Source organism: Lynx canadensis, chromosome C2 (assembly GCF_007474595.2).
Source record: "Lynx canadensis isolate LIC74 chromosome C2, mLynCan4.pri.v2, whole genome shotgun sequence".
NCBI classification, from domain to species: Eukaryota; Metazoa; Chordata; class Mammalia; order Carnivora; family Felidae; genus Lynx; species Lynx canadensis.
In genome coordinates this window covers 27,036,098-27,058,807 of record NC_044311.2, presented here as the reverse complement: position 1 = coordinate 27,058,807, position 22,710 = coordinate 27,036,098, and the positions used below count along the sequence as shown (strand labels likewise).

General features: G+C 36.4%; 1 protein-coding gene across 1 annotated transcript in view; it reads right to left on the bottom strand.

The window, feature by feature from the left end:
* ATP2C1 (ATPase secretory pathway Ca2+ transporting 1) overlaps positions 1-22,710 on the bottom strand; it is a 174,694-nt gene that overhangs the window by 73,749 nt on the left and 78,235 nt on the right. The window contains exons 2-7 of the mRNA XM_030329618.1: positions 22,337-22,447; positions 19,844-19,960; positions 18,461-18,550; positions 15,514-15,549; positions 12,538-12,599; positions 7,685-7,793 (exon numbers count right to left, since the gene is read on the bottom strand). Coding sequence (XP_030185478.1) covers positions 7,685-7,793; positions 12,538-12,599; positions 15,514-15,549; positions 18,461-18,550; positions 19,844-19,960; positions 22,337-22,447 — 525 coding nt within the window. The remainder of the gene's footprint in view (positions 1-7,684; positions 7,794-12,537; positions 12,600-15,513; positions 15,550-18,460; positions 18,551-19,843; positions 19,961-22,336; positions 22,448-22,710) is intronic.

Genomic DNA, 22,710 nt, shown 5'->3' with positions numbered 1-22,710 from the left:
CTATTTTTCCTATCTGATTTATATAAAGCACTGATAAATTTATGGTTAATGGGCACAGAATGCTTAAAAACGTAATTGGCGACAACAACATGAAGGTGGTGGAAAAGTGAGCTGCAGAGGAGCAAAATTTTTGCGGGCTATTGAAGTGAAGATGGTATCAATTCGAACAACTGTTCTAAATTTAAGATGTTAATTGTAATCTACACAGTAACCACTAAGAAAACATGTAAAAAAAATATACAGAAAAAAAATTTCAGGAGGTACTCAAAGCATATTTTTTTTAAATAGCAAATACAAAAAAAGGGATTGGAGGAACTTAGGAACTTAAAAACTATATGTACAAAACATAGCAAAACGGCATTAGAAAGTTCTCTATCAAAAATCACTTTAAACATACATGGATTTACAATTGTATGGTATACACATACAATAGAACACTATTTGGCAATAAAAATGGATGAAATATTGATACATGCTACAACAGAGATGAACCCTGAAAACACCGTGAACTGAAAAAAGCCAGACACAAAAGACTACAATGTATTTAATCCCATTTATAATGAAATGTTCAGAATAGGCATGTGTATACAGACAGAACAAGCAGATTAGTGGCTACCAGGCTCTGGGGCAGAAGAGAGAATATAGAGACTACTAAAAGGTAAATGTTTCCTCTTGGGAGTGATAAAAATGTTCTATAGCTAAGATTGTGGTGATGGCTGCACAATTCAGACTATAGGGAAAACCAATGAATGATACATTTTAAATTTTTTTTTTTCAACATTTATTTATTTTTGGGACAGAGAGACAGATCATGAACGGGGGAGGGGCAGAGAGAGAGGGAGACACGGAATCGGAAACAGGCTCCAGGCTATCAGCCCAGAGCCCGACGCGGGGCTCGAACTCACGGACTGCAAGATCGTGACCTGGCTAAGGTCGGACGCTTAACCGACTGCGCCACCCAGGCGCCCCGCATTTTAAATGTGTAAATTGTTTGAATGTGAATTATATCTCAATAAAGTTGTTTTTTGTTGTTTTGTTTTTTTTTTTTTTACCTTTTTATACGTGGTAAATAGACCAACACTTTGGGCTGGACTAAATGCTAGTTACGAATGCAGGATCTTGTGCTCAACATCACTCATCATCAGGGAAATACAAATCAAAACCATGATGAGATACCACCTCACGCCTGTCAGAATGGCTAAAATCAACAACACAAGAAACAACAGGTGTTGGCAAGGATGTGGAGAAAATGAACCCTCTTACACTGTTGGTGGGAATGCAAAATGGTACAGCCACTGTGGAAAACAGTATGGAGGTTCCTCAAAAAGTTAAAAATAGAAGTACTCTACAATCCACCAGTTGCACTACATATCTACCCCAAGGCTACAAACATACAGATCCCAAAGGGCACATGCACCCCGATGTTTAAGGCAGCAGTGTCAACAACAGCCAAACTATGGAAAGAGCCCAAATGTCCACTGACTGGTGAATGAATAAAAAAGATGTGGTATACATACAATGAAATATTACTCAGCCATCAAAAAGAATGAAATGTTGCCGTTTGCAACAACATTGATACAGTGTATTTATGCAAAGCAAAATAAGTCAGTCAAAGACAAATCATGCAGAACTTATATGATTTCACTCATATGTGGAATTTAAGAGACAAACAGGTAAGGGGGGAGAAGAGAGAGAGAAACTAACCATAAGATACTCTTAAAGATAGAGAACAGACTGAAGGTTGGTGCAGGAAGGTGCGGGGTGGGGAGGGGCAGGGATGGGCTAGATGGGCAATGGATATTGAGGAGGAAACTTGTTATGATGAGCACTGGGTGTTCTATGTTAAGCGATGAATCACTGAATTCTACTCCTGAAAACAATATTAAACTGTATGTTAACTTAACTAAATAAAATTTTGACAAAAAAAAAAAAAAAAGAGACAGAGAGAGAATGCAGAATATTGGACCCACACCCGAGCTGCCAAAACAGAACCCAGATGATTCTTCTTTTTTTTTTTCCAATATATGAAGTTTATTGTCAAATTGGTTTCCATACAACACCCAGTGCTCATCCCAACAGGTGCCCTCCTCAATACCCATCACCCACCCTCCCCTCCCTCCCACCCCCCATCAACCCTCAGTTTGTTCTCAGTTTTTACGAGTCTCTTATGCTTTGGCTCTCTTCCACTCTAACCTCTTTTTTTTTTTTTTTCCTTCCCCTCCCCATGGGTTCCTGTTAGGTTTCTCAGGATCCACATAAGAATGAACACATATGGTATCTGTCTTTCTCTGTATGGCTTATTTCACTTAGCATAACACTCTTCACTTCCATCCATGTTGCTACAAAGGGCCGTATTTCATTCTTTCTCATTGCCACGTAGTACTCCATTGTGTATATAAACCATAATTTCTTTATCCATTCATCAGTGGATGGACATTTAGGCTCTTTCCATAATTTGGCTATTGTTGAGAGTGCTGCTATAAACATTGGGGTACTGATGCACAGAACCCAGATGATTCTTAAATGTAATGCCCTAGGGCAACTCTCTGTCACAGTTGGAAAACTGAGACCCTAAAAATAGTTAAGTGGCTTACCTAAACTCACATAGTCAATTCATTTCATAAGACACATTTTATTCTTTGAATCACAACTGTTTGCAAGTTGAGGTCTCCCAGCAGAAAGGACAAAAACTGTACCTTTTTCAGTCCAAGCCCTGAAGCCTGGTACAGTGTTCTACACACAATACTCAAACATTTACTGAATGACTAAAATGACCTCATAACACAGACTGATATCCAAAGGGAGAGATTATATTTGCCTATATTAGCTTCATTACCAAAATAAGTAAATTTAACATATCATGACATGTTTGTATTCTAGCAAATGTTTGAAAAGATCCTTTTTTGAAAAAGCACAGCAAACAATATTAGAATTGAGTTTTACCAGAAAATCAAGGCTTTCATTGAGTAAATGGAAAATTTATTCTACAACTCAGGAAGTCAGAATGCTCTAACACAGAAAGCTCTTCTAATGAAATTAGCCAACAAAGAGGAAGGTGCTTGTTAGTAGTTAACAAAAATATGTGAAAGAGTGTGAGCTTTACAGAAAAGGATATAACAGCTAAGTAAAGTTGCAGTCAAGGAGACTATCTCTGACTCCTTGAGTTGGTAGTTAGCCAAAGTAGATCTGTGCTCATTATCTTTGTTTTTTACTTGGGAAAGGAGAAACAGGGAGGAACGATCATAAAGACACCAATAACTACTCAATGAGCTGAACTGCTATTCTATAAGAAAGAATATGGATTCGTGAGGTTAAAAGGCTCACTATATAATGCCAACTGCCTTGTTTTAAGTTTGGACTTCTGACCATGGCCCCAGTAGACTACGACTCCGAATAGAGATCTCTTTCAGAGATTTAATTGCTCTGATAATCTAGTGTCCTAAAAATGGCTAATTCTTGGCTCTCGGGCATATAAGTGGTAGTTCTCTTTAAAAAGTTTGATACATTCAGGGGGGCCTGGGTGGCTCAGTCGGTTAAGCGTCCGACTTCAGCTCCGGTCATGATCTCGCGGTTTGTGAGTTCGAGCCCCACGTCGGGCTCTGTGCTGACAGCTCAGAGCCTGGAGCCTGCTTCGGATTCTGTGTCTCCCTGTCTCTATGCCCCTCCCCTGTTCATGCTCTGTCTCTCTCTGTCTCAAAAATAAATTTAAAAAACATAAAAATAAATAAATAGATAGATAGATAGATAGATAGATAAATAAATAAATAAATAAATAAATAAATAAATAAATAGTTTGATACATTTAGAAAATCAGCATATCAAAAACTGGGTTCAAAAATAGAAGGCAACTGTACCCAATACCTAGATCTTGAAGACAGTTTCAAAGAATGACCTAAGCTAATCACGAGCACAAGAGCCACAAGAGAAAGTGTCAGTGGACTTAATCATGTAGAACTTCAAGTAAAAGAAAATCTTGCTACATTTCAGGCAACATTTTGGGCCTAGTTAGAAAGTTAAACCTGACAGAGATAAAATATTTTCAATAGAAAAAGAAACTCTTTTCCTCTGATTCTTAGATTGTTTTCTCTTACAAAGAACTCTTTGTTCAAATATTGATACAGACTTTACCTGAAACAGTAAGAAAAATATGCTGTGTTTCCAGAAAGGCAAAATGTACTGTTATGCAGACATGGTCTATAAGACTCCTTCATCTAAAGTCATTGTCTGACCACTCCATTGACTACCACCAATTAATGGCCAGTGGTGCCTCTTCTCAAATACTACTAAACATTAAAATAAAAACTCTCAGAAAAGTACTGAAAAACATACCCATAGTTCAATTCTCTAAGTTTTACTGGCCCAGCTCCATGAGTAACTCTAAGGCTAAGTCGACAAGGTTAGTGCCACCAACACATACTGGCTCATTCCTTGGTTATGGAAAATGACGCAGGCCAAGAAACAAAATACAGAATGCCTTAAGTTATCAATATTAATCTTCTTTCAAAAGAAAGAAATGGTAGTCTCAGACTGCTATGGACTGAATTATGTCCTGCTAAAATTCATGTTGAAGCTTTAATCTCCAATTTTGGCAATCACCTTGGGAGGTAATTAGGACTAGATAAACTCGTCTGGATGAGGCCTTCACAATGGGATTAGTGGCTTTATAAGAAGTGGAAGAGAGAGAGCAATCACTCTCTCAACCTGTCCAGTCTATGGTATTTGATTATAGCAGCCTGACCTGACTTCAGACACAGCTTATAAACAGGTAATACTACATAAAAGTTGTATAGCAGTCAAATCTCTGAACATTCAGACCAGATGCAACTGAACACCCAGGCAAGATTTATAGTCAAAATCTGAACCATCAAAATTTACGACAGGGACCCTAGAGTAGCAGCATGACAACACTAAAGTGGCAACCTTGGTCTTAGACCACACCCACAAGAAGAGAACTCTACTGCAAAAGTCCAGATGTTTGCTTTTTCTAAAGTGAAATCCACGTTTTATTTTGAGAAATTAATAGTATCTCAAGGTAACTGAATTTTTGGTTTCCTTTAAATCTTAATGAAGAGCTTATTTCACATAAGAATATCAAACAAATGACCAGGTAGCCTTAAAAAACCATCCAAAGATCGCCATAGCCTAATTCAGCAAATAACACTCCAAAAAGCCAACTTAATTCCGAAAATAGCCTCAGTGGCCAGAAGAACTGACCTCAACAGCCTTATTATGTTGTAGGTTAATATGTTTAAATCCAGAAGCAACACAAAAGTTTCAAATCTTTTTAGAAAATTGTTAGAAGTCTGCTTGAGGTACCAAGGTTATAGGTAAATTGAGTAGGGCAGAAAAGTGATAAAGGATTCAGAGATGTTCAACTATATACATAAACATGGATTAACTAGAAGAAAATCAACCTAACTATATATAGCACTGCCAAATCAAATATGTGCTAATGAAAGTGTCTGAAAAGTTAACAGATTGGGGGAAAACATTTAACAACAAATTACTCCACAAAGCATATGCTTTCAATTGTTACATCAAACTTTAAGAATGTCAAAATCTCCCTTAACGAACTCACAATAAGTCTTCAAAGTATATTTGCTGAGCGGATAAAATACATACTAATCCAGAACTCTTGACTAGTTTTTTTCCTACTTGCACATAAAATTTGAAATAATTCTTAGATCAATTAACCCTTATTTCAGTAAAAACCCTAAAATACTTTATCAAGTCAAATGGTGTTTTGAAGTTGCTATGTCATTATACCGCTCAAAATGTTCAAACATTGGGAAACACCATCTTCTGACTATCCCACTGAGGAGGTCTGCTTCTCAACTGGAAGAGAAGCACTCAAGTGCTTCTGGACATAAGCTCCACGAATTCAAATTAGGACCCTTTGGGGAAAGGGAAAATGATTTATATCAAATGACAGGCCTACCATATCTCTAAGGAAGAATAATCCAAGGTCTTGTCATAAACTAGGTATTAAGGATAGAAGACAGAAAGAAGAAATGAGTACAAACAGATGTAACATAAAAAGATAAACTAAGGGCAGAAATAAAGCAAAATTCACAACATTCCCTATACTTGCTATCAATTATTTCCACTCACCAATTAAAGCAGTATGGTATCTTCTTAAGGAAAAATTTTAAGTATTTGAAAAAAAGACCATTACTCCAGGATTAAATGAAGTCTGTTCTTACTCTAGTTCAAAAAGGTTCTTCAGGCTTTCTTACCTCTGAGAACACTCAAATTTGGGGATACTATAAGTACTCAAAAGACTGACAGCTCTATAAGTGTTAATGAACAGCCTGTTTATTCCAAAAGTAGATGAGACTGGCATGCTAATAGGCTATAAAGGCCTCTTACACTAGGTGCCAAACTCTATTTTCTAGCCCATCAATCTATTCTACATACTGCAGCCAGATTAAGGGCAAGATTATTTGCTGGCTGCATTATACCTTGGAAGCTAATCCCTAATCAATAAAATCTGAAGTAGAGCTTTGCATCCAAGGTCCCCTGAATCTTATTCCACCATACATTTTCTACCCTTAACATATTCTAGCCTGGTCCTACACACTGGGACATTCCCAGTGATCTGAATACTGCTGCTTCATTGTCTTCGTCATCTCTGGGCAGTACTACCCTTCAATTCTCACCACCAAAGCCATGTTGTCTGAAGCATTATCTGACTTGACTGAAATCAGAAGTAACCACTCCCTTCTCTAAATTTTCACACTCCATACTTTGTACTTCTCTTAGTCACTTACCAGGTTCTACCTTATTTTATGGTGAGTGGTTTATGTACACAAATAGTATACTCCCTGATCACAAGAATTCATTACATCATCTTTGTTTCTCCCACAAGGCCTAACACACATTTCCGTAATGATCAGCTGATTCACTAATGGACACCTCAAAAGACTCTGTGGTTAAGACACATGTATTTTAAGAAAACATGTTATATATCTCATTTTTTAAACTCGAAAACCAAATGTGCAAATTAACTATATATTAATATTTTTTAGATACCAAGAGAGAGGGGGAGAGAGACATAGAGGGGGAAAGGGAGAGAGAGAGGAAGGGAGGGAGGAGGGAGGGAGACAGAGGGAGGGAGAGAATGAATCTTAAGCAGAGTTGGACCCAGGACTCAATCCCACAACACTTGGATCATAACCTAAGCCAAAATTAAGAGTCGGACACTCAACTGACTGAGCTACCCAGGTACCCCAACTATGAATTCTTACAACTACTAATGTCTATCCTTTAATCTACATCCAAGTATTTGCTCTGCTCACACACAGATCACCAAATGCTATGGTCTGAATATCTGTGTCCTTCCCAACTTTATATATTGAAATACTAACTCTCAAACATGAGGTATTAGGAGGTGTGACTTTTCAGATGTGCTAAAATGAGGGTGGAGCTCTCATGAATGGGATTAGTGTTCTTATAAAAGAGACTTCACAGAGCTCCCTCACTGCTGCCACCATGTGAGGACAGAGAGAAGGCACCAGCTATGAACCAAAAAGATGGCCCTCACCAGAATGCAACTGGGCTGGCCCGCTGATCATGGATTTCCCAGCCTCCAGAACGATGAGAAATAATTGTCTGTTGTTTATAAGTGACCCAGTCTGTAGTATTTTGTTATAGCAGACCAAAGAAACTAAAACACCAAACTTACCTCAAACAAACGTAAGTCAGCAGGAACTCTGTCCCCAACAGAAAGGTAAACTGTATCACCTGGAACCAAGTCTCGAGCCAGCGTATGTTCCAATTTTCCTTCACGCACACTGCAATATGAAACAGAAACAACCATGGCTGAAAAAAGAAAGCCATGCCACTTACATAAAATGATTCTAGTGGGCTTGCCTAAGGAAAAATATATTGTAGTATTACTACTTCAAAGAAGGTAAGTCAAATATAAGAAACCACAAAATAATTATCTTTCTACTCTTGGTAATGAAGATGTTCACATGACAAAAAAAAGCACTAGAAAAAGTGACCAGTTATTGTCCAAATGTAAGATGTGAAAACTGAAGCAATCTTCTTATTCATCTGAGTCTGACTGAGCATTACTGCACCCATGACAGTGCTTAGCACACAGTCTCACACAAAAACAACTCTGTTGAATAAATCCATGTCTCAAGAATCTCAATATTAGTACTTTAAAGTTGTAATATTACAACTTGCTACACTGAACAGAACATGAAGTTTTCATGTTAGATTAACCATTTCTACCTTATTGTCAGACACATCTGGTGCCAAAAGGTATACTATACTACTCACAGTCAATTTCTAAGAGTGAAAATCCATTTTCATTTGTCTCCATGTATTTTTTTATTTCCTCTTGGATTTTTTGCTTGGCCCATTCTTTAGTAGCATGTCATGTAGCTTCCATGTATTTGTGTTCTTGCCAGATTTTTTCTTATGATTTCTAGTTTCAGACCACTGTGGTCAGAAAAGATGCATAATATGATTTCAATCTTTTTTAGTTTATTGAGGCTTGTTTTGTGGCCTAATATGTGGTCTATTCTGAAGAATGTTATCTGTGTACTTGAACAGAATCTGCAATCCACTATTTTTGGATGGAATGTTCTGAATATATCTATTAGGTCCATCTGGTCTAATGTGTCATTCAAAGCCACTGTTTCGTTACTGGTTTTCTAAAAAAAATCAATGGTCCAAAATCTTTGAGATATAGCAAAAACTGTTCTATGAGGGAAGTTTATAGCAATATAGGTCTATCTCAATAAACAAGAAAAATCTCAAATAAACCTAAAGAAGCTGGAAAAAGAAGTACAAAGCCTAGAGCCAGCAGAAGAAACAAAATAATAAACATTAGAGCACAAATAAATTAAATGGAGACCAAAAAAACAATAGAACAGATCAATAAAACCAGGAGCCAGTTCTTTGAGAAGATCAACAAAATTGATAAAACCTTTAGCCAGATTCCTCAGGAGGACTCAAGTAAATAAAATGAGAAATGAAGTAGGAAAAATAACAACTGACACCACAGAATTACAAAGGACTATAAGAGAATATTATGACACAATATATGCCAACAAACTGGACAACGTTGAAGAAATGGATAAACTCCTAGAAACATATAACCTTCCAAGACTCAATCAGAAACAAAGAAAATTTAAACAGACTGATTACTAACAATGAAATTGAATCAGTAATCAAAACATTCCCAACAAATAAAAGTCCAGGACCGGAGAGCTTCACAGGGGAATTCTACCAAGTATTTAAAGAAGAGTTGAAGGGTCCTGCCTGGGTGGCTCTGTTGGTTAAGCGTCCAACTTCGGCTCAGGTCATGATCTCACGGTTCGTGAGTTTGAGCCCCACATCGGGCTCTGTGCTGACAGCTCAGAGCCTAGAGTGGGCTTCAGACTCTGTGTTCCTCTCTCGCTCTGCCCCTCCCTTGCTCACGCTGTTTCTCTCTCTCAAGAATAAATAAACAAAACATAAAAAGAAAGAAAGAAAGAAAGAGTTAATACCTATTCTTCTCAAACAATTCCAAAAACATAGAAGAGAAAGAAAAGCTTTCAGGTTCATCCTATAAGGTCAGCATCATCCTGACACTAAAACCAGATAAAGACACTACAAAAAACAAAAACTACAGGCCAATATCTCTGATGAACACAGATGTAAGATCCTCAACAAAATATAAGCAAACCAAATCCAACAACACATTAAAAATATCCTTCGCCACAATCAAGTGGGATTTATTCCAGGGATGCAAGAGTGGTTCAATGTTTTCAAATCAATCAACATGATGCATCACATTAACAAGAGAAAGGGTAAGAACCATATAATGATCTCAACAGATGCAAAATAAGTATTTAACAACCTACTTGTGACAAAAACCTCAAAAAGGAGGTTTAGAGTGAAGACACATTAACATTAACAAAGGCCATATATGAAAAACCCACAGCTAACACCATACTCAATGGTGAAAAACTGAGACCTTTTCCTCGAAGATCAGGAACAAATCAAGGATGTCCACTCTCACCACTTTTATTCAACATAGTACTGAAAGTTCTCACCACAGCAATCAGACAAGAAAAAGAAATAAAAGGCATCCAAATTGGTATGGAGGAAATAAAACTGTCACTATTTGCAGATGACAAGTTATTATATACAGGAAACCATACAGAGTCCACCTATAAACTACTGGAACTGGGAACACCTGGATGGTTCAGTCAGTTAAGCATCCAAATCTTGACTTTATCTTAGGTCATCATCTCATAGTTTGTGGGATCAAGCCCCACGTCAGGCTCCAAGCTCACAGAACAGAGCCTGCTTGGGATTTTCTCTCTCTGCCCCTCCCCTGCTTGCATGCTCTCTCTCTTTCTCAAAACAAATAAATTAACATTTAAAAAAAAAAATACTGGAACTGATAATGAATTCAGTCAAGGCACAAGATACAAAATTAATATACAGTAATCTGTTGCATTTCTATACACTAATAAGGAAATAGCAGAAACAGAAAACAATCCCATTTACAGCTGCATCAACAAGAATAAAATACCTAGCAATAATAACCTTAACCATAGAAGTGAAAGATCTACACTCTAAAAATTGTAACACACTGATGAAAGAAACTGAAGCTGATACAAATGAGAAGACAGACACAGACCAATGGCACAGGATAAGAAAGCCCAGAGATAAACCCACACTTATATGGTCAATTAATCTACAACAAAAGAGGCAAGAAGATAAAATGGGGGAAAGACAGTCTCTTCAACAAACAGGTAATGGTAAAACTGGAGAGCTACATGTAAAAGAATGAAACTAGACCACTTTCTTAGACCATAAATAAAAATAAACTCAAAATGGATTAAAGACCTAAATCTAAGACCTAAAACTATAAAACTCCTAGAATAAAACACAGGCAGCAATTTCTTTGGCCTCTGCCATAGAAACAATTTTCTAAATGTTTCCTCAGGCAAGGGAAACAAAAGCAAAAATTAACTATTGGGACTACACCAAAATAAAAAGCTTATGCACAGCAAAGAAAACCATCAAAAAAACAAAACAGCAACCTACTGAATGGAGAAGATATTTGCAAATAATATATCGAATAAAGGATTAATATCCAAAATATATAAAGAACTTATACACCTCAACCAAAAAAACCCCACAAATAATCCAATTAAAAATGGGCAGAAGAATAAATAGACAGTTTTCCAAAGAAGGCAAACAGATGACAACAGACACATGAGAAGATGCTCAACATCACTAATCATCAGGGAAATGCAAATCAAAACCATAATAAGCAGGGTCCCTCGGTGGCTCAGTTGATTAAGCACCCAACTCTTGATTTCGGCTCAGGTCATGATCTTATGTTTCATGAGTTCAAGTCCCACACTGGGCTCCGCACTGGCAGTATGGAGCCTGCCTGGGATTTTCTCTCTCTCTCCATCTCTCTCTGCTCCTCCCCATTTGCACATACACCCGCTCTCGCGATCTCTCAAAATAAGTAAACTTAGAAAAGAAACACACAGTAAGGTATCACTTTACATCCATGAGAATGGCTACAATCAAAAAGACAAGAAACAATAAGCGCTGGTGAGCATGCAAAGAAGAAGGAACCCTCACGCACTGTTGGTAGGAATGCAAACTGGTGCTGCCACTGTGGAAACCAGTATGGAGGTTCCTCAAAAAATTAAAAAATAGAATTACCATATGATCCAGTAATTCTACTACTAGGTATTTACCCAAAGAAAATGAAAACACTAATTCAAAAAGATATATGCATGCCTGTTTATTGCAGCACTATCTGCAACAGCCAAGATATGGAAGCAACCCAAGTGTCCATCTACAGATGAATGGATAAAGATGTGGCATGTACATACACATATGTACGCACACACACGCGCTGGAATATTACTCAGCCATAAAAAAGAGTGAGATTTCACCATTTGCAACATGGATGGATCTAGAGGATGTAATGCTAAGTGAAATAAGTCTGAGAAAGACAAATACCATATGATTTCACTCATATGTGGAATTCAAGAAGCAAAACTGATGAACAAAGAAAAAAGAGACAAAAACAAAACAAAACAGACTCTTAAATACTGAGAACAAGTTGGTGACCACCAGAGGGAAGATGGGTGAGGTTAAGGGTGAAATAGATAAAGGGGATTAAGAGTACCTTACATGATGAGTACTGAGTAATGTATAAACCTGTTGAATCATCATACACTTGAAACTAATATAACACTGTATGTTAATTATACTTCAAGTGAAAAAAAAGAGGGGCACCTGGGTGTTTCAGTCAGTTAAGCATCCAACTTCGGCTCAGGTCATGATCTCACCATTCGTGGGTGTGAACGACGTGTCCAGCTCTGCACTGACAGCTCAAAGCCTGGAACCTGCTTCGGATTCTGCGACTCCCTCCCTGTCTCTCTCTCTCTCTCTCTGTGCCCCTCCCCAGCTTGTATACACTCTTTCTCTCTCTCAAAAATAAACATTTCTTTTTAATTTTTTAATTAAAAAAAAAGAACATATCAGAAACAAGAATCATACCAATGGCATTCTGGTGGCATAAGTTTACTCAGTTCTTCAAGAGATTTTTCTGAACGATATTCCTATTTATAAAAAAAAAAATAGAACATAATATTAAGAGAAAACATTTATAAAGAAATACAAACACATATGTTCCTATGTACATGTTTCATGTTAGACTTAAGTAAATATTAATCTCATTTTTTAAAAACTTCCCCCAGTTCTTACCTTTTCCTTTACTTGCTTTTATATTCCTAACACATGAAAGCTTGTCCCTTACTAAATGTTAAATTATAGTGACCAAACAATTTTGATAATTAAATATTCCCAATTTTATATGTTAATATTCAATATGAAACCTAGGTCAGTTTATTTATAAGAAAATGAACAATACTCATTAGTGTGTCCAAAGAGTATATAATTTTCAGTCATTAAAAGTTAAGATCATTGAACCTCAGGATTAAGATAATTTTACTTTTAGTGTTTAATGACTAAGAAGTCAAAGACAATTAACTGCAAGCAACATCTGCTTTGAGGATTTAAACACATGCTAACTGCAGAGGTTTATGGAGTAAGTTTGCTTAGAAAGAACATCTGTTCCGTAAGAGTTAGTTGCGGCTGGCATTACTTTGACAGACACCTTTGCCATCACCCTGAATTATCCAAAAGGGAACATTCTCAGAAGCCCTTACTCTGTGATGCTCCAGCCTTCCTCTGTCCATATAATCAAAACTGAGGGTCAGAGACATCCCTCCCCTCACCATACTATTTAGTCCACATTTCCAGGGGCAGTCTTGCTTTACCCAACATCACTGCTATTTTTGTCTCCTTCTACACTGAGCACACCAATCTTTTGATCTAAGTTTAAGAAGGGAGAAGGGAGTGCTCTGAAACGACTGCAGTGCTAATACTAATCAAAACTTCACAGCCATCACAAACTTTTTCAAGTAGAAAATACAAAGCTGTGTAAGAATAACAGGATTAAATCAGTATTCACCTAGACAAGAGGAACAAGTGTGAGTAACGTAAATCCATAAATATGGATTTATAAATTGTAAGATACCCCCCCAACTGTAACAAGGATATTAAGGAATTTGAAAGTTTTACCCAAAAGTTCCACAGAAGGGTAGAAAACACCAATTCTAGATCCTAGTAATAAAGGACATAGAAGCTGCCCAATCTTTACCTCCCCTTTCAGACTTCTTAGGCTTTACTCCCTACAGCTACAGAGATACTTCTATATCAAAATGACCATTTAACACATCACCAAAAACCTGACAGCCATCTCTAATGAACACTTAAAAGTTATATTTTCAATTTATTGTAAGGTGGCATCAATGTGTGACTATATAAAACAATCAGCTATTTTCATGGCTATGAGGGTATACAATGCGGTGAGAAATGGAGATTTGAAAAAGACAGGGAAAAAGGAGTAAATATAAAAACATAAAAGTACTCTCCTAGAAAACATAAAACACAAATACTAAATAAGATATAGCATTAACAATTTCAGATAGAGTTTGGTAGTTTTCTGACAAAGCATTATAATAAGTTCAACTGGCAACAAATAGGATATTTTTAGAGAGGGGTTTTAACTTCTGTTTATACAATATTTTGTTGGTTTCAAGGTACATTTGGGTAAAAGGCTCATATCTGTATAATGAAACTGGGCTTTTCATAAATGTTTTGGATTTTTTCTTGAGTTTTCCATCAAATGAACCTACCACCAAGATATTAGCAGTTTCTGCCACTGCATTCACAGTGTATATAACACACTATCTTTGTGGAAAATTCCACACTATGTTAAAATCGCAATTTTGTGGGGTTTTCTGAGGTAGGCATTTTCTGTGTGCCAACAGAACAACTTACTACAGTCTTCCTATACATAGTAATAATACCGTAGGAATCCTTCTGCAGAAAGTCACTCCATATTTCTTAAGCGTTATTAGAGATGCAAAAGGTTCCGGTTACTGGTCAAGTGGGTAGTACCACCCATATGGCTGAATGAAGAGATGCCTTGAAGGACGACCAGCCTGGAATGACCTCTGCTAGACTAGCTCCACCTCCCCAAGGCAACTTTTATCTGTTCTAAGCAAGATGATTCCCTGGAAACAGAATCCCTGAAGGTCCACTGATGGAGCTACAAATTTGCTACAGATAATCTGATTCCAACTAACTTTTCTAAAGAGGATTACTGTAAAACTAAGAACTTACTAAATTAGAGATTGCCATAGGAAGCCTGGATAATGATACTAAATACCCAAGGAACTAACCGTACATAGGAAAATAACCACATTCACTTAAAATAGTCTGAAGATTCAAAACAACATGAACTTGAATATCATATATTACATTTTCCCTAAACTAGAATAATCCTTCTATTCTAATCCTTTAACTATGCTTTAAAACCTTTAATGAGTCTTGCCAACACTGTTCTAAAATATGAAGTTATCAGATATTAAACATAAAAGCCTACATTTTTATCTATGCCTACACTTACAATAAAAATCCTGACATCATCTCCACATCATTCACATTCATTTTTAAAAGGGGTTCTTCATCATGTTTTATTTACTATTTCAATGTCTATGCTGAATAGGAAGTTTGATCCAGATCAGAATGTTCTTTCTGTGGAGGAAATGAAGAATTTAACCCCTGGCCCAATTTTCTAATTGTAAAGAGTTTTTAAACCTGTTGCTAGATTTTATTTCTATTACTGTGCTCTTTGTTTCCATCTGCTTCAATTACCTTTAACTTTGTCAAATAAAAAGCTACACTTTTTTCATGCTACTATCTAAATCAAAGCAGTTAAGTTAGTCCCACAAATCTCCTTGGGGAGTTGACGGTTTCTGAAATCATTTCAAAAACAATAAATTGTTCTGCCCAATATTATCATCTCCCAGTAACCACAGATTTTACCATAAGCCACCTTAGGTTTTTTTTAAGCAATTAACTAAAATACCATTTTCATGTTGACAAAGTAGGCTGCCTACTCACCTGAACAAAGGCAACTGTAACGACGATAAGTATTGCCTAAACAAAACAAAGAAACCACCTTTTAAATGACACATTTTAACTTCAGAAATAACTGTTTATGGTGTTTTACTTTTTCTAACTCTGTCCGCAGTCCCCAGATACCAGACTCTAAGCATGGAGATCAACTGGGGAAGAAATCACAACTTTGCCTTGGGGGAAAAGACTGATAGCTGACAGTGGCTTGCGTTCCCTAGGAAAGCTTCTCAAATTTGATCTCAAGATCCAGATACGCTCTTACAAACTGAAGGCCAGCTTTTGTTTATGTGGGTTATAATCTATTGACATTTGTCATAATCAATACTTTCTCAACTACTCAGTTTTAACGTCTCCTTATATCTAAAAAGTAATAAACCTATCACATGTTAACACATATAACATTTTTTATGAAAAAATACGCTTTTCCAAATAAAAACAATTTGTGAGAAAAGTGAAGTGTTTTCAATTTTTCTATCTTTAATGTCTGCCTTAATACAAAACTAGGGGCACGTGGGTGGCTCAGTTGGTTAAGCATCTGACTTCGGCTCAGGTCACGATCTCACGGTTGGTAAGTTCGAGCCCCGTGTAGAGCCTGGATTCTGTGTCTCCTTCTCTCTCTGCCCCTCCCCCGCTCTCACTCTATGTCTCTCTCTCTCTCAAAGATAAATAAACAATAATAATTTTTTTAAGGGTGCCTGGGTGGCTCAGTCGATTAAGCGTCCAACTTCGGCTCAGGTCATGATCTCATGGTTCATGGGTTTGAGTCCCGTTCTGGGCTCTGTGCTCATGGCTCAGAGCCTGGAGCCTGCTTTGGATTCTGTGTCTTCCTCTCTCTCTACCCATCCCCCGCTCGTACTCTGTCTTTCTCTGTCTCTCAAAAATAGATAAAACGTTGAATAAAAAAAATTTTTTTAATCTTGAAAAAATAATTTTTTAAAAAGGTAGACTCTCATATTTGCTTCTGCATTCAATCTATTATCATATGTTGATTAGGATGAAATATATGAAGAAATCCTAGGCTCATACAGATATTGCTGGAAAAGGAAGGAGTATTTTAAAAGCTTTTTCAGATGACCATGGATATTCCTCTTAGCTACTATACCATAATTAAACAAGTGTTAGTTACTTAGAAGTAATTTGCAATGTGGAATCTAAACTACTTCAGTGAACTTTTCATAATCTATGATAGTAAAATCTATTGATCTATTTTGCATTTTGAAAGGATCTTTTATCACTGAAAATATTGTAACATCTTGCATTGGTCATTTAGAAAATATTGATTCACTTGGTTATTCAAATCTTTAAGTGACGACACATTTCATAATAGAAAAAAATCATATGCATTGAAATCACTACTGATCTCATTAGAATAATCTTAAATATCAGGAAGCTATCTAGCACATAGTAACTCATAATTCTGCAGAATTCTATCACTTGAATGCTTGAATTTTATCACTGGCAATAAATGCTGTCAGTTATTTTCTTGAAGTGACAGGTTCACTTCACTCACTCTCCTTAAAAAAAGTATGCCAGTTATCTAAGTTTTAATAACCACAGCTTGTCAGGGTGCCTGGGTGACTCAGTCGGTTAAGCGTCCAACTCGGTTTAGGCTAAGGTCATGATCTTGTGGTTTTATGGGTTCGAGTCCCGCATGGGGCTCTACACTAACAGTGCAGAAAGGGATTCTCTCTCTCCTCCTCCCCCACTGCCTGTCTCGCTCTCAAAATAAATAAAAATAAAAACTTAAAAAATAACTATAGTTTGTCTATCATTCATTCTTTCTAATAAAAGTCTAGGTCAGCTCACCACAACTGCCCTTCTGACACAACCGTCGTACTTCAACATACATAAGTCCTTTATGCATATTTCCCATTCAATCACATAGAATATTCAAAAGGTATGTACTCAACTGTCAAGATTTAATGAAATTAATTTTTACTGCTTTATCAAAAACACTCCTAAGAGAAACAACGAAAGAAAACGATGACTACGAGTATAGTTTGGTGCCATTATTTTAACTTGAGCCAACACTCTTAATAGTTTTACCTGCCACTGCTTTGCACCATTGATGCAAATATCCATAGCAAAAATGTTTTAGTATTATGAAAATAGTTTTGACCTTGCACGCTCCCTGAAAGGGTCTGAGAGACCCCTGAGAGTCCACAAACAAGAGTTTAAGAACTGCAGCTCTAGAGGCACCAGGGTGGCTCAGTCAGTTAAGCGCCCAACTCTTGATTTCAGCTTAGGTCATGATCTCATGGTTCATGGGATTGAGCCCTACACTGGGCTCTGTGCTGACACTGCAAAGCCTGCTTGGGATTCTCTCTCTCTCTCTCTGTCTCTGCCCCTCCCCTGCTCTCTCTCAAAATAGATAAATAAACATTAAAAAAAAAAAAAGAATTGCAGTTCTATATTAATTTCTACTGTGTTCTTAAGCACAAACAGGTTGGCTTTAATCAATGCTTGTACTTGTTATAAATTTTTATACTACCATAAAACAGGACAAGAAAAAAAAGAAGAGGAAACTTTCAATGAAAGCTAAAAGAGCTTAGCCAGAAAGAATAAAATCTTACATAGTAAATATAGTGTTCATGTTAAGTAATATTTTTAATTTCATAATCATCAGGCTTTAGTTCACAATTAGTCAAAACATTCTCAATTAGAAAGCAAAATAAATTGAAATTTTAACCAGAAAATTACTGTAAGATATTTCATATCTGTAAAATCAGAAGGTTGTTAAATAATTCTCATGCATGCCCATCACAGACCTTGAATATTATCTGAGATTGTTGCAACGAAAAGCAGAATTTGGACATTAACAAAAAATCCTGAAGTAACATTAAATCATTTCTCAATTCATTTTCCAAAATAAAAGCCAATCCTAATTTAAATGATTATCCAGTAGTTTAAAAATATACATATTTTTTCTTACCACAGTGATACTGACAGCATCATCAAACTGATGCATTAAAACACTGATGACTGCAGAAGCCAGAAGCAGCATAATAAGGGGATTTTTAAACTGAAAGTGAAAACAAACAGCAATTCAACAGTTTTATATGAACGGCAGTCGTATTCCATCACAACAAAAGCTTATAAAAATAAACTACTGAGGCATGATTAGAAAATTACGGAATCTACATCTGAATGAGATTTTATATGTCTCCTCAATTAACAAAAAAAGTATTTACTTATTTAAAAGTCACCACTTGATAACAGTTCCTTTTCAGAAGAAAATTAAATATCAATACTTAAAACTAAGAATTTACCAATTCCTTATAGTACACACATATTTTTAGCATATTATTTTAATAAATATAGCTGGTTTGAATTCTACCAAGGCTAAAATAAGTGAAAAATGATTTTGAAGATAACGATTTAAGTTAACATTGAGTAGGAACACCTAAATTATGAGACTCAAACATTCCTATACTTAGTAAATTAGCATAGATCACAATTCGGTGGTTGACCCACATGCCACAGGAATAACCCCTTGGTCAGTTAAAAGCAGACAATTAAAATCCACTCCACGGAAGCTTAAGATTTTCCCAGTGCTGGTTTTCCCGATATCTATCTAGAAGAGCCAACAGTATCTAAAGAAACAGAACCACGTGGACCCAACCAGGCAGCATTTAAACGACCAAGCACCAGAGCCACCCTAAAAATGTCAAGAGCTTCTGGCAAGAGAAAAAGCTTCTGTTCAGAAGCTCTTCCCCTGATAAAGTGGTGCCAATCACTAATCATAGTTGCAGAGTAACTAGGCTACAAAGAATTCATCCCACTGGAGAGCCCAAGCCCCTAGATACCACAGCTCTGAGATCACATGCCATCACCTCCCACTACCTATGTGGCTCCATTCCCTGGCACAGTGGTTCCAACCCTGCTGCACATCAAAATCATGTGAAGAACTTCTACCAAATGCCCAGGTTCACACCAGGCAAATTAAATCAGAATTTCTGGGCATAGGGCCCAGACTTCAGCTTTTTTTAAGCACTCCCAAATGGCCATATTACTTTTAAAAATATTAGCATTCCTTATAATAAAACAAGCATAAAGTAGACATCTGTAAAGGCAACTACTCTTCATAGTATCACTTCCATGTTATATGTCCCTCGGTTCTTAAAGCTTTGCACATTAAAAATTATAGAAATTCCAACTTAACAACAAACACTAACAAAAAAATGTAGGTAAAAGACGTTTGTAAAAATTATTTCCTTTTTCCAAAAAAAAAAAAAAATCACAAAAGTGAACAACTATACTGACAAAAATACGTGTAAATTACACAGCAGAGGCACAAATTTAAAAAAAACCTCACCTGAGAAATATACTTCTTCCATAGTGGCTCATCTTCACTGATATCAAACTCATTCCAGCCATGGAAGGCTCGCCTATGACTTACTTCACATTTGTTTAGACCATTCTGAAGATCAGCCTATTAGATTTTACACATACAAGTTACTGAAAATGTTAGCAGAGGACAAAAAAGAAAAACAAATGTACATATTGTACGTTCACATTTAAAAGAACTTCTACAACAGTCAAAACTAATCTGTTGTAACAGAAAGCATTATCGGTGATTGCTTGGGGCCAAAAACAAAATCTACTTAGAAAGATTAACTGCTGAGGGACCTGAAGGAACTCCTAGGAGTGATGACAGTGTTCCATATCTTAATTCTGGTGGTGATTACATTTGCCAAAATGCAAACTGTTCATTTAATATGGATACATTGTATTTCATGCAAATTACACCTTGATGAAAAAAAAAATTTATTGAAGTCAAGTAACATACAATATTATATTAGCACTTTAAAAAATTCTATAAGCAACAAGGCAAAGTTTAGTAAACAAACTTAACGATTCTCTCTGGGAAAAGGGGAATAACAAAAACCAGCCGCAAAACTTAGAGAAAGTGAAATATATACACATTTGAATGAACTTTCTTTGCTTTATTCTATTTTCTAAAATTAGTTTCTCCAAAAAAACATTCAAAGGACCATAACTGCCTTTCTTGTTCTCTGAGCCTAACAAAACCCGCAGGTTGGTATTACTTTTGCTCCTGGACTGTATAATTATTTCAAACAGATAATTTGTGGTTCCTAAATTAGTGAAAATAATTATGTTCTATGAACACCACCTACATTCTTCAGTCACTGTGCTATTGTGATTTATAAGAAGTATATACGCATCTGGTCATTCAGATGACCAAAACATATTTCTCAGTTGTATCTGGTGTTCCTCCAGGGTTGCTGACTCTCAGCTCCTAAAACCCTAGGAATTTCCTGCAATGATGGCAATAAAGGTGTCTTCTGTTAGGTTAATGAAGGTCACTTTTGAACCTCACCTAAAAGCAGCAGCTGGTAGCTAAGAAGACAAACCATGTGACTAGAAAGTTAGAACTTTCAGTCCTAGAACCCCCACCACCATCCTCCCTCACCTCTGGGGAAGAGAGAGAAGATGGAGGTTGAATCAGTCAAGGGTGAATGACTTAGCCAATCATGACTAAGAAATGAAGCCTCCATAAAAGCCCCAAAGGGCTGGGTTTGGGGAGCTTCCAGACTGATGAACACATGGAGACTGGGGTGAGTGACACACCTGTAGAGGGCATGGAAGTTCCAGGCTCTTTCTCCATACCAGACCTACTATGTCTTCATCTTGCTCTTGATTTCTATCCTTTATCATATCCCTTTAATAAACTGGTAAACCTAAGTGTTTCCCTGAGCTCTGTGAGCCATTCTAGCAAATTAAATGAACCTAAGGAAGAACCTCTAATTTGAAGTGGGTAGGTCAGGATCATAGATAACAGCCTGGGGTCTGTGACCGACTTCTGAAGTCAGGAATGAGAGTGTTCTAGGGCTGAACTCAACCTATGGAATCTGATGTTATTTCTGGGTAGTAGATATTGTCAGAACAGAGCTGAATTCTTCAGTGTCCAAGAATTGTTTTGTGTTATGTGTGGGAGAACCTGCCCTCAACCCCCCAGCCACCATGTTGGAACTGGGTCTGTGAACCTTAGAAGAGTCACTGTCTCTCATGATTTATTATAGCTATCATTAAGGAATAAAATTACTTTCATCCCTAAAATAATCAGTTTCTCTGGCCAAAAGCTTTATAATAGAGTTTAATAACGGAGTCTTGCAACACTTAAAAATATTTAAAATACATGGTTTTAAAACAGTATAAATACAACCACCCTGGAAAAAAATGGATATCCCATGTTTTTAATGCCATCATTTAAATACATGAATTACGAAGGAAAAATTTAAAAAAACTATATTCCTGTTACATTAGATTGTGCTTTTTAAAACTAGGAAAAGATTAAATTAAATAAGCAGTTAAGGTTTACTTGCAGCTCTTATCATGTACATGGCTTTTACTTAACTTCAGAAAATACTTATTAAAAAAAATGATAAACTCCTAACTCTACTTATGCTAACAATTGATTATTTTATAATCCAACTAATCCTTACACAGCACTAATAGTTCCTGGCAATGATAATGACCTAAAGTTGCACTGTCCAATCAGGTACTAGCTACATGCAGCCATTTAAATTTTAATGAATGAAAATTAAATAAAATTAAATTCAGTCCCTTATCTAAATATCCACACTTCCAGTACTCAGTAATCATGTTTAACTATTGACTACTGTTCGAACAGTGTAGAACATAAAAGCCCATGTTTTTTATGGGCTTTACTTCATCACAGAAAATTTACTTCATCACAGAAAATTCTATTGGGCAGCAGTTATCCATAGAGTCTAATAAGCAACTGATTTTACTATCTACTCCCTTCCTCCCACCAAGTACTTACTTGGAGAATGCTTGCAACTTCGCTGACTGGTAATTCACTTGCTTTTTTTGATGTCAATACAGGAATCATTGTCTCATTTTCAGCATTAGGAATTTTTTGAAAACGTGCAACCTAGCAAAGAAAACAAAGGCAAAATATTTGAATATACAGAAAAAATTCAAATGCAGTCTAGAATAAATGAAAATCTAAACGTTCACAGAAACTTAGTTTCCAGTTACAAAACATTTTCAGAATAATAAGTATCTAGTTCTAAGAAGATAATTTTATATTAACCATGTGCTATTTTTCCAGAGAGCACATTTCAAAAATTAAGCCACCAGTGCCAGCTAGAACACAAAATCATTTTCACATTAAATAAAAAAGATGCTATTTTT